The sequence below is a fragment of the Hibiscus syriacus genome, unplaced genomic scaffold (genome assembly GCF_006381635.1).
Source record: "Hibiscus syriacus cultivar Baekdansim isolate YM2019G1 unplaced genomic scaffold, ASM638163v2 tig00110893_pilon, whole genome shotgun sequence".
Taxonomy (NCBI): domain Eukaryota; kingdom Viridiplantae; phylum Streptophyta; class Magnoliopsida; order Malvales; family Malvaceae; genus Hibiscus; species Hibiscus syriacus.
The window spans coordinates 2,239,974-2,253,371 of record NW_024062901.1 but is presented as its reverse complement, the minus strand read 5'-3'; the positions used below and the strand labels follow the sequence as shown (position 1 = coordinate 2,253,371).

Sequence of the window (13,398 nt, the reverse complement as noted above, 5' to 3'; positions counted from 1 at the left end):
GAGCCAGAAAAGAGCTTCCCTTGAAAGCAGCTCACTCAAACAAGTAATTTTCTCATAGGACTAGGAGGCTTGCAAATGGACTTCATACCTAACTAGCTAATAACAATGAACTTAGAAAGCATGGCTCCGGTGTCAAATAGAAAACTTTGCATTCATAAGAAGTAGAGAAATGTTTAGCTTGTTAGAAGCAGCAAAACCTGAACCTGCATTTTGAGCTTGGAGAGGGACACTGGCCCTCCACTTCTTTGCCTGCAGAAAAGTCACTCTCTCCGGGACATTTCCTGTTGGAGAGATAGCTAAATGGGATTCAGTTTCTGTAGAAGTAGATGTTACTGGATGAGTCGAGTTGGTCATAACTTGAGTCCAAGAAATCACTTATTCTGGAGAAGTAACCCATCTTGGAGGTGGCCAGATCAAGTTACAGTAGGCAGAGCAATCCTCCACAGGACTAGCGGTACCAGTTTCCATATCAAACACAAACATACGCCTATCTTCGGATACTGCATATCCCGAGACACATTCGGAGAAGAAGATGAGGTTTCCTCTACCCCATCCGAATTGGAAAGCGGATGCGGAAATCGCTTGACGATAATCCAGAAACAAGATTTGATCCCTTAAACTTTCCATTTCATCCCACTTCTGTTCTTCTTCATTCATCTTGAACACTTTGAAACCAACCACATTTTCCCTTACTAATCTACCGTATCTCACACGGCTTTCACCATCGGAATCATAAAGCATTTCAACAGCCAACAAATTATCAACACACTGAACCAACCACTTTATACTGCTCCAAGAGCCTATATATCCCAAGAAACTAACGTTTAAAGATTGGTCAACGACTATAGTTCTTCCTCGTTTCTCCATGACGTAGAATTTCCCATTAAAGGAAATAATATGATAACCATACACTGAAGGTTCAAGCAGAGTCCAGTCATTTTCACCCGATCTCAAAGAAGCCAGGCGGTACCAGCTAAGGCGGGTAAGCATTATAAAACCATCACGATCGGTACACCGTGAGTAGACTAATTTCTGTATGTAGTCCCGATGTTGGGGCTCTAAAGGATGATCGATATATTCTCCACGCCGAACAGTATACTCATGGCCTAATTCAATGACAAGAAACTTGTTTAAATCCAATGAAAAGTTATCTGGAATAAGTTTGAGCTCAGAATCCGTAAGAGGATTGAACAGTCCCATTCCATCGCTGATTTTGACCAGCCAGCAAGCAGGGGCTTGTGTTTGATTGCCGTGGGACGGTCTAATAAGGTAAAGGGTGTGTCTGGTAATGTCGCTCAGATAGTTCTCGCATCTACCGAAGGTATTCGACGGGAGATGTGTCGGGAAAGGGTAAGGGTAAACTTTTGGTGGAACAGATACAGATGAACGCCAATAAGAGCAGACGGATCGGAATCTGAGAATATCGAATCGAGTGTCGAGGCGTTTGCCGATTAGTAGTAGAAGTTCTGGTGGGAGTTGCGACCAGTCTGCCATTGGGATTGACCTCAGATCTGCAATGGGCTACCGTTTGTCTGCGTTCGTTTTTATCTTGTGTAAAGACATTATAGAAGTCAAAGAAAAAAAAAAGAGTAAATATATAATTAATCTGCCTGTGTTTTTTCTTTACTGAAAGTATCTTTATAAAAAGTTACAAAAATCACACTCCTACCACATGCTACCTCAGCTCAAGAGATTTGTAGAGGAAGATGGATAGAATAATTGTCCATTACAAATTTTAAAATATTATATATTTTAAATATTTATTTATATTTTTATTGATAATTAATTATTATTACTCTTTAAATTTTATAATTTTATATTTTTCTAAAATTTTAAAAGTTCATTTTTAACATAAAATTATGTGTTGGTCATGCTCTTCAACATAAACCCATAACCATATTTTGAAAGTGCATCTCAAGTGGAGTGACGTTTAGTACACCTCATCTTCAACAAGCAAATGAAGATGAAGACGATCGAGATGAACGATCCTGACGTACTTGACGAGTCTCGCTTCATCATCATTTAACGACTCCTCGACATCATCAAGAACTAAGAAAATAAAAATAAATTTTATTATCTATTATATTAGTTTGTAATAAAATTATTTATTTAAGTTTTTTAATATTATTTTATTTATCTTTTTAAATTTTATTTAAATTAAATCTGATGAAACTCGTCACCTCGACGTGATAAGTTTCAACGATTTATTTTTTAAAATTTAAAAAGTTATTCATTGTACGACGAGTATTTTTTAAAAATTCAAAAAAAATTAAAAAATTAATTTCTAACAGGATTTATCATTTTGAAATGACGAGTTTCTATAAAAATAATAAAATATTAACTCGCATGAAACATATCTATCTGAGACTATTAAAAAAATATTTTTAATAAAACTCATTACCTGTGACGAATTTTAGATTTACTGTAATAAATGTCGTAGTTCTCAAAATAAAATCTAACTTGCCCGGTTAGACTAATTAATAAAAATATTTGCACTATTGAAAGAAAAAAAAAGCCATGTGAGCCTTTTGGGTTAGGGGCATCAAGTTAGAAACTGCTTTCCTTTGGGCTGAAAACTTACACGGAAGAGCCAGAAGGAAACCTCCCTTGAACCCTGGAACATATGGAGAAGAAGCAGGAGCAACAAAGCAGCCATAAAAGCAAATGAACTGAAATAAAAGCTGCTTCTTTGAAGATATTTGGGAGCAACTCAATCGATGGAGACGATGATGCTTCGAGCTTAGTTGGGAACATAGTCGAAAAGGGTATTGTTTCAAACGATGATATTAGTAAACCCATTCAACCGCCTCGCCTCTCAGTGCTCCCTTTCCCTGTTGCACGCCACCGCTCTCAGGGTCCTGTAAGCCACTGCAATGATTTCGTTCTATGTTGTATTTTTATTTTATTGATTTGTTACTCGAAAGGGGTAGCTTTGTAGCTTTTTACTCTGGGAAGTTTAGCTGATTTGGTAATTCAGTGTCATTGGTTGCTACAAATTTGGCTAAGGTCGTTGCTTGAAGGAGCAAGACAAAACCATAAGTTTAAAGCCTAAAAGACATGGCTATGGAATGGGGCAGTCAACTAATACTAGCACCGATGATGTTCGTTTTTGGTTTTTATATTCCTTGTGTTAAATAATTAACTGGTTTTATTTGTTCAAATCAGAAGTTGCTTGAGCTGATATTTGGACTTGTTTTAACAGCATAGGACTCCAAGAAGCAACAATAGCGATATTGTTGAAGAAGATGATGGAGATGAAAATGAATTTGCTAACTTTGATCCCATATAAGTTTTTGCTAAACCGGTGCAGAGGAAAGAGAAAAAGAGTTTGGATCTTAGCCTTTGGAAAGAGGCAACGCAGAGTGATAATTTATCCATTAACAAGGGAAGAGAAGCAAACAAGTCTGATGTTGGGAAAACTGTAAGACAAAAGGTGGATGGAGAAGCCTTTGGTGCACATGCAGATATAGACTGTATGAATTTAGATGTAGGATCACATTTAAATGCCCATAGGCCTCTGGCTAAAACTGACAAAGCCATGAGGGGTGAATTGAATGCTTGTTCAGTCATTGAAATGGACATAGATGACGCACTTCAACTGCACCAACAAGAGCATGTTCGTCAAAAGTTTATTTGTTCATCAAAAGTCTGTATTCTTCAGCTTTCTAGATAATATATTTGTAGAAGAATACTAGACATAGAAGGAACAGCAGATGACCGAAATTAATATCGTTTTGGTTTTTCCTTTTGGTACTGTATTACAGTGGTGAAAATGTTGCTGGACGCAATTTCTTACGGACAGAAGGGGATCCAGGAGCAGCAGGATACAATTAAAGAAGCAATTGCACTCACAAGAAGCACGGTTAGTTCGTATTTTATTTATCAGATTATTGATAACATTTAGATATTCAAAGCAAATGCAGTTATGTTGATGACTTACAGTTATATTGTGTATTTTAAATACTAAATATTGTTACAGTATATCTTTGATATAACTGTTTTGATCTCCAGTTATTTACTGATATTGTTGAATTTATATTCCAGGTGAACGGGCTCTTGCACTGCATCTTCTTGTATCCGTGCTTGATAAGGCATTACTTAATATTCAGCTCAATTCTGTTGGCTCTACTCTGACCAATAATAACATTGTTGACGGTGCTGTTGACTGGAAGCTGTTTGGGCTTTTGCACTGGGCCCAGAACCTGACTGATCTTATCATTAAGGTTAAATGATTTTTTTTTCCTTTCTTTTTTTCAAAATGCCAATAATGTCAGGTCACATGTTCTATTTCCCGTTAAAATGTAGATGTTGATTCATAAAATCAGTTTTATTCTATATTCTTTACCCTTAATTGAATATTTTGATATATGTAGGATGTCTCTTGATGATAATCACAATTCTGTTGTTTTAGCAAGCGCCAAAGTTATTCAGTGCATATTGAGTTGTGATATAAATCAGTGTTTCTTTGATCTTTTGGAGGTAAATTTTTATTTTTAAGTCACGTTACTCTTCTATGTCTTTATGTAATGCAGAGTTTACCAACTGTTATGATTTGCAGAAAACAGCAATTGACATGAAGGATACTTATACTGCTCCTATATTTTGAAGTAAACCTGAGATTGATGTTGGTTTCCTTCATGGTGGATTTTGGAAATATTGTGCAAAACCATCAAATATTCTTCTTTATGGTGATGGTATCATGGAAGATGAAACTGAAGGGAAGCAAACAATTCAGGATGACGTTGTTGTTGCCCCAGCAAGATTTTGCTGCCGGTCCTTCCAAGGATTCAATATCTTTGGAAGGTGACATTTTTTTGTTCAATCAATCCATTTCAATAACTGTTTGCTTAATTCCTTGATATACCTGCCATCAGGTTTTTCTTAAATGTATTCAAATTTTGTATTGATCTAGACTCTTGTGCTAGCATCTTCTTTTTCTCTAATGCCGATATACATGTTTAGATATTTTTTCTTTTTTCATAGTTGCATGAGACTCTTGAAACCAATAAGTTGTACAATAATCTCAAGATTAATTTGATAGGTCTATATTTTAGTTGTTCTGACTCCCAACAGGACAGCCATAGTGTGTCTCCCGGAAGCTCAATGCTTAGGTTGTGGGATATTTCTGATATGTATTTTTTTCATGTTTCCAGATTGAACCGATGGCAACTTTGGAAGAATGCATGATTTCAGTCCTAGTCGCAATAGCAAGACATTCCCCAATGGGTGCAAATGCAATAATGAAGTGTCAAAGACTAGTTCAAACTGTTGTTCACCGATTTACTGCAAATAGCAGTATGGAGGTTTATCTGTCTAAGATTAAATCTGTTTGCCTTTTGAAGGTAAGGTTCTATTAATTTGTTTTTGGAATAGAGGACTATGAGGCTGCCTGACCATCTTCTGTGTTTGGAGAAAATAATGAAAAATGTGATGTGTTCTATTTTTTTAAATGGTTTATTTTCCTACCATTTAGCGTAATGAATTTATATTGATGTAATCCTTTTTGTTAAAAAGGTGCTAGCACAATCAGACCGGAAGAACTGTGCCGAGTTCATTGAGAATGGGATTTTCCAGGCTCTGACATGTCAATTGCATCAAAAGTATCAAAATCCTTATTCTCTGGAACAATGGTTGAAATTGGGAAGAAAAATTGTGAACTTTCATCTGCTCTAATGGTTGAACAACTACGTTTTTGGAAGGTTTGCATTCAGCATGGGTATTGTGTATCGTACTTCTCCAACATTTTTCATGCCTTGTGCTTGTGGTTAAATCCTCTTACAATTGAAAAACCGGTTGAGAACAATGTTTTAAGTGAATTCTAAGTGATAGCATGGGTGCTGATGATAATGTGGAAACCTCGTCTTGGATCCATGTTGGACCAATGGTTGATTTAGCTGTTAAATGGATATCATTGAAGTCTGTATTCATTGATTCTCAGGATGGAATAATGGGAAATTATATTCTTCATGATAAATCTTCCTCTCCCTTATTGTGGGTGTACTCAGCTGTCATGCACATGCTTTCCCAAGTGCTTGAGAAGGTGATCCCTGAGGATGCCATGGACCTCCAAGAAGATGATGGTCACATGCCGTGGTTGCCAGATTTTGTTCCTAAGCTTGGACTTGAAATTATTAGAAATGGTTTTTTGAGCTTTACAGATGTGGACAGTGCACAATATGGAACTAGCCTGGCTGCTGGTAATTCTTTTATTGAGCATCTCTGTTCTTTAAGGAAGCGAAGTGAATTCGAAACATCATTTGCTGCTCTATGTTGCCTTCATGGCTTCTTCCAGGTTGTTATATACATTAACAATTTGATCCAGTAAACAAAGACTGTAGTCGGTAATCCTTCTCAAGTATGCAATTTATATCATGAAAAGAACATACTTGCAAAGGGGGTACTGGTGGAATCATTGTTTGAATTGAGATGTGTGTTTGATATTTTTCTCAAAATTAGTCGCATCAGAATGGCACTTTGTGCGGTCAGTTGAGATTTTTGGTAGAGGCGGCCCTGCTCCTGGTGTGGGGCTTTGACGGGGTGCCTCTGGTGGAGGATTTTGGTCAAAAACTATTTTATTGGCACAAACAGATGCTTGGTTGCTCAGTCAGTTGCTTGAAATCTTCCAGACTATCTTTATAGAAGTTTTGTCCTTAGATGAAGAGAGGACCTTTACCAGGGAAATAATCCTTTCTGCTTTAGGATTATATTTAATTGCTGGACCAAGAGACAAGGTCATCGTGGAGAAAGCGTTGGATGTTATGCTTCAAGTACCTGTGCTAAAGTACCTGGATCTTTGCATTCAGCATTTTATCCAGGATAAGGGGAGTATAAAATCATATGGGTGGGAATACAAAGAAGATGATTATATGCTCTTCAGTGAAATATTAGCTTCTCACTTCAGAAATAGATGGTTGTCTTAGTCTAATAAGAAAAAATTGAAAGCCTCGAGTGTAGATAAAACACCAAGGGGTAGTGTTCCTCTGGAAACCATACCAGAGGATCTGGACACATCAAAGATGAGTCCAGATCACGACTGTACTTCGTTGATGGCAGAATGGGCCCACCAGAAGCTGCCGCTTCCCATGCACTGGTTTCTTAGTCCAATATCAACCTTATGTGATAGAAAACATGCTGGGCTTGGGAAGGCCTCTGATATACAAAATATTTTGCAGGAGCCTGGTCATATACTTGAAGTTTCTAGAGCTGGGATGTTTTTCCTTTTAGGTTTGGAAGCCTTCTCCACGTTCTTGTCTGCAGTGTTACTGTAATCTGGAAACTGCATTCATTATCCATCATATTACTCGTTGGAATGGCTGTGCTTGAAGATAAGAATACTAGGGATGTTTATGAATCTTTGCAAGAGCTATATGGACAACTTCTTGACGAGGAAAGGTCTAAGGGAAGACGTGAAACTATTTCAAATGTCTTCCGGTTTAACTCCAGAGACCGGAGAAAAATATACTGTAGAATTTCTGAGGTTTCAATGAGAAATTCATGAAAGTTGCTCAACATTTATTGATACTCTTGTTGAGCAATATGCTGCTTTATCTATTGGTGATTTGACATATGATCGACAAGTTGCAGTATATCTACTCCTTTGTGTTGAAGCTCCTATACAACTGGCTGCCCGGAATGATTTGTCTAATTCTCGTGTTCTTGAACTTCTTCCACCCTTGCAGAAATGCCCGGGAGAGGCTGAAGGATACCTTGAACCTGTTGAGATACTCCATGATATCTGTTATTTTTATGTTCTATTAGAGTGCATAGCTATTTGCTGTGTAGGCTAATGTAATTGAATGCTTTTATTAGTTTATTTCGAAATCGTAAATACTGTGGAGGTAGAAATAATGAGTTTTCATTAAGTAGAATCTGACTCCAACCCCCGTAGTTAACTCGGTAGTGAACTCCATTTTTGTTTCTGATATAATTTGAGGGAAAAAATACTTGTGGAGATTATTTGCCAGCTACATGTATGAGAATGTCGAGTTTTGGTTGTTTACAGGAGAATGAAGCGATTTTGGAGGCTTATGCGAATGTCCGGTGCCCTTGACAAAGCTACAACTCGGGGATCAGTTGCATTCACATTAGTTCTGCATCACCTTTCATCTTTTGTTTTCATCTCTAACAAAAGTGACAGGCTGTTGCTACGGAATAAACTCGTGAAGTCCCTACTGCGAGACTACACCAGGAAGAAGAACCATGAGGTATGCAACATTTCCGAAAAGCTCTCGAAACTCTGCACTGGTTCAACAAGTCATTTGAAATATGAAAACAATGCATCGGTTCGTTATCAACTCTCTGTGTATTGAATTTCATTCTCTTGGAATATGAATACAGGGAATGCTGCTGCAGTTCATCGGATATACGAAGCCATCGATTGTTCCGGTGCGGAGCAACGTAGAGGAGAGGTTGCAAAGGCTGAGGGAAGCTTGCGAGAGAAATCCCTCTCTTCTGACAGAAGTTGAGAAACTTAAGTCTTGTCTGAAAGAAGAGTTTGTCTTGTAACCAACAGGCTACAAACCTACAGCATTTGTATATAAGAACAAAAATATTGTTAACATAGTCTAATTTCCGGTTTCAAACACAGTTGTGCTGCTATGCCATAATCCAATTTACATAATTAATTTGGTATGAGCTTTGCCTTATGATTAATTGTGTTAATTTATACATTTTTATTTCCACAAGATTATATACAAAAGACTGGATTCTACATAGATTCATACCAAGCAGATTTCTTTAAATAAAATCAAATTAAAGAATACCTAAAATATTAATCATCTTAAAAACCTGCTGAATCTGATAAGTAGACATTGCATGAAATTTTGAACATTTATTCATTGTTTTAAGATTTAGCATAAGGGATTAAGAGGAAACAGAGGTTAAAATTAGACTCGATTAAAATAAGAAGATTTAAAATTTTCAGGATTTAGTGTATAGTAATAAACTTTAAAAGATTATAAACTTTGATATTCAAAATAGAAATGATAATAAAGTTAAGTGATATATTTGTCATTTAACCTTTTTCCGTACTAAAAACTTTATCTTTTGATGTCGAAACTTTCGATAAATCATAGCAATTGAGATTGACCTAACAATGAAAGCTTGGTTCACCTCATACTGGTGAAAGAAAAGAGCCAAAAAAAAACTGAGGTTGAAAAACACAGAAATGATGGCTTTTTCAACCGTGTTAACATCGATTCCAAGTCTCTACTTCACGAAGAAATCCAAGAATTTGCACTCCCCAATTCGATGCCTTTCGTCACCATCCGTCTCAGTTTCAAGCGGTCAATCAAATTTGACCCAATTCGATTTGAAGACATACTGGGCTACCCTTTATGCAGAAATCACTCAAAAGCTTGAAGAAGCAATCCCAGTGAAATACCCAGATCAGATCTACGAAGCCATGAGGTACTCTGTTCTCGCAAAGGGTGCTAAGCGATCCCCTCCTGTCATGTGTGTGTCCGCCTATGAAATCTTTGCGGATAATCGCCTAGCTGCTTTTCCTACAGCTTGTGCTCTTGAAATGGTTGATCCCCTTTCTCCCTTTTATCCAAATTTCCTTTGTTTCTCAGATTATATAAACTTACTGTTTATATGATATGATCACTTGGGTATCTGTTTAAATACATGATATGATTTCTTACATTAGTAGATGCAGCTTGGAATATTGAATTTTGATTTACTTTTCATGCCTTTTTTTAGAGAATCAGGTTGATTTGATCATTTTTTCCAGCTAGATCTATTGTTGATTACGGGAAAAGATTTCTGGGTTGTTTTTGAATAATTATGTCAGTGTTCAAATTAACATAAAATCTTGAATGGAATGAAAAATGTCCCTGGATCGTTTACAATGATTTTCTAGTTATTGTGCACTTTACTTTTGATATTTGCAGTTTGATTTATTCGATAAATTCAGCTTAACTGATTGTTTTCTTAGTACACTCTATAAGGTTCACTGGCCATGGAATTCAGACTTAAATTTAACTTCATCTTTTAGTTTGTTTTACTTTTACTATGTAGTATATCATCTTTTTGCTAAGTAATTAAGCATCCAAATACGAAATAAGGACACTACGATAACCAATCTCTATGTTGAAGTGAAAGGCTGGCAACATCTTTGATTTGTCGTGTGCAAGCTCTTCTATTTGGACTGAAGTCGTCTTCTACGTTGTCTGTATGTAGTTTAAACTGGTACCAAATGGTGTGATATTCTTATAATTTTATTGAAACTTCATTTAAATAAGTGCAAGTTTTAATTGATCTCTTCTTTTTCATAGGTTCACGCTGCCTCCCTCATTCATGATGACCTTCCATGCATGGATGATGCTTCGGAACGTAGAGGCCAACCCTCGAACCATAAAGCCTTTGGTGTTGACATGGCAATCCTTGCTGGTGATGCACTCTTCCCTCTTGGCTTCCGCCATATTGTCATGTATACGCCTCCCGAACTTGTTCCCGAACTCCGCCTCTTGCGTGTGATTGCCGAGATTGCCCGCACCGTGGGATCTGCTGGCATGACTGCAGGGCAGTTCCTAGACCTCAAGGGTGGCCTGAATTCTGTTGATTTTATCCAAGAGAAAAAATATGGTGCAATGGGCGAGTGCTCCGCTGTGTGTGGAGGGTTGTTGGCTGGCGCCAAAGATGACGAGATAGAGAGGTTGAGGAGATACGGAAGAGCTGTTGGTGTATTGTACGAAGTGGTGAACGATGTTCTGGAGTCAAAATTGATGGAAGAGGAAGGAATTGAGAGGCACCAAAAGAAACGTAAAGGTTACGTGAGTTTGTACGGAATCGAGAGGTCTATGGAGATTATAGAAGAGCTTCGAACTAAGGCTAAGAACGAATTGGATGGCTTTGAAAAGTATGGTGACCGTGTGGCACCACTATATAGCTTCATAGATTACGCTATTAATAGAGGCTTCAATGTCGGTGACTTAAGTCAATGATATGCTGTTTCTCTCTGCGATCTAAAATCGATGATACACTTCATGCTGGTGAATTTACATTGATGATTGCAAGTTATTGATACACTTCATGCTGGTGAATTGTAAAAAAACTGACCCTCTTTTGTCTCAGGCCGCTTGATGACCGGAGTTGGTCTTGTCGCTGGTGCTCTTTTCTACTTACTTTGTTGCCTTTCTCCTATCGATATGGGAGGCTCTAATCCGGAAAATAAGACCCCTTTAGTCGGTTGTGACTCGGGATTTTTTGAATCCTCGGTGATTCGTTTTCTTGGCCATGGTGTGGCTCAGCTTATTCAAGTACACGATGACTCGTTTCTCCGACGTCTAATTTATGGTTTTTAACGTGACAAGGCATTACAAGAAAACCACTAAATTTGATATAATGACGGACATCAAATTATGAGGTATATATGGCGGGGTTTTACATTATTGGTAAATTTATAATTTTAAGGAAAAATGAAAATAATTTTTTAATTAAAAAAAATATTAAAATATATACAGATGACTATCCTGACGTGCTCACCCCTCATCCATCAGGAAGAGCTTCCTCTACCTTAACAGCTAATCCCTATGTTAATTAATATGCTTATCTACACATAACTGCACTTTCTTTTTATTGGCCACTCGTAATATATTTAATACTAAATCGGCCAGACCATCTTTTGGGTCCCACGTGTTCAACGTTTTTATTACATGAACGACTTCGATGTTAACTAATTATTTTTCGTTTGACTAAAAAAGTTATATTATGGGCCATCTTTATTATGGGGGTTTACTATTCGACGAATTAACACATCAAATTGAATTAGTCAGTTACTTCAATTAGTTATCGAATTAGTTTGGTTGAGGAATGGTTAGTTTTTTTAATTATTCGATTAACGGTTAATTCAATTTAAAATCGGTTAATTAATCAAAATTATTAAATATTAAATATATTATATAAATATTAAATCCATATTTTAAGCTCAAACTCATTAAGAATTAAGATCAAATTATTTTTTTAATCACAATGAATTCATTAAATTATCAATACCTAATTAAATTTTAATCCAAATAAAAAAATATCTCTATTATAATCAAATTAATCTAATTAATTGGGTTAACCGACCGAGATAACCTAACTTTGTTCATTTCGGTTAATATTTAAAAAAAAATTGGTTCGGTTAACGGTTAAATAAAAAAATTTGATTAATTAAGTTAATGATAATTCGGATTGATCGATGATCGAATTAACCGTTTAAACACCCTACTCTTTATCATATTAGGCACGGTTTGAATTAATAAAATATTTACTTTATTATTTATATTATTTTTTAATCAAAAAAATTTTACTATTATTTTTCATGTTACTTTTTAAATATAAATTTTTAGAAATTATAATTTAAGTAACTTAATGATAAAAATTGTAAACATATAATTTTTTGTTGATTGAGATATGATCTATGTTTTAGTGGTGATCCATAATATAATTTACTTCAAGTATTTGATTTGGCTCAGTGGTTATGATTGTTTCATCCATGTTTGCAACCTTTTTTAAAAAAAATTAACAATGCATTAATCACCCGAAAATAGCGTCAGTTACAAGGACTTCCGAAATATAATTTGGATGATCATACTCAAAATAAACATACAAAGCATTAATAGAAACATGAGACGCTAGTAAATAAGCAGCTCCATTCGCTTCACGTCTTATAAAACAGACAACTATATGAGTTGGCATCAAGCAGTTGACGAATTTCCATCAGGATGAGATGGAGGATTGAACGATCGGTGGCAGGATTCTCCAATTTACGGACCACAATCAAGCAATCAGCACTTGAGGAAACTCCAAATCGATTTCGAAACGTACTACCCCATGTAAAATCGTCAGCGCCTCAATCAGGCCAGCAATACTAGGACAGGATATTGGGAATCCACGACTAGCAACCACGACTCTCTCACTATTTCGAGCAACCATACCAACAGCCGGTGTACCCACAGTAGTTGCACAATCACCATCGACATTTATTTTCCAGGTATCAAGCGGAGGCTTTTGCCATCTACGAAGTGTTGATGTTGAAGACAAATGAGATGAATCACAAGCAACAACACCGTAGGATGTTTGTAGAGCAGTTGCAGCAACATATAATTGGTAACATTTGTCCCTCGTGTAAGAAAGATTCCTGCGATACTAGATCTTCCATAGCAATGTAAGCAGCAGAATGAATTTAACAGATGGAAGAACAGACCATTGATACTCCAAACAAGCTCCAAAAGATGCATCAATATGGCTAGGAACAAAAACAGACAACCCCGCAAGTTCAAATATTGGCCTTACCGTCGGGCAATCTCCCACAAGTTTAAATCCCTTTGTCAGTATTTTTACTTTATCTATTCTGTCATTAACTGCTATAAGTTATATAAAAAAATATTCTAATATAAAACCAAGTTGAAG

At 36.4% G+C, this 13,398-nt stretch overlaps 2 protein-coding genes and 1 pseudogene across 2 annotated transcripts; 2 read left to right on the top strand and 1 right to left on the bottom strand.

The window, feature by feature from the left end:
- Positions 1–375: 375 nt before the first annotated feature.
- LOC120145384 (F-box protein SKIP23-like) lies at positions 376–1,517 on the bottom strand. Its single transcript, XM_039159232.1, has one exon. The coding sequence runs from the start codon at positions 1,492–1,494 to the stop codon at positions 376–378; it is 1,119 nt and encodes a 372-aa protein (XP_039015163.1). The 5' UTR covers positions 1,495–1,517.
- A 1,054-nt stretch (positions 1,518–2,571) lies between these two features.
- LOC120145383 lies at positions 2,572–8,556 on the top strand (annotated as a pseudogene).
- A 538-nt stretch (positions 8,557–9,094) lies between these two features.
- On the top strand, positions 9,095–11,009 carry LOC120145156 (heterodimeric geranylgeranyl pyrophosphate synthase small subunit, chloroplastic-like). Its single transcript, XM_039159047.1, has 2 exons — positions 9,095–9,526; positions 10,278–11,009. The coding sequence occupies exons 1-2, from the start codon at positions 9,167–9,169 to the stop codon at positions 10,944–10,946; spliced, it is 1,029 nt and encodes a 342-aa protein (XP_039014978.1). The 5' UTR covers positions 9,095–9,166; the 3' UTR covers positions 10,947–11,009.
- Positions 11,010–13,398: the final 2,389 nt, after the last annotated feature.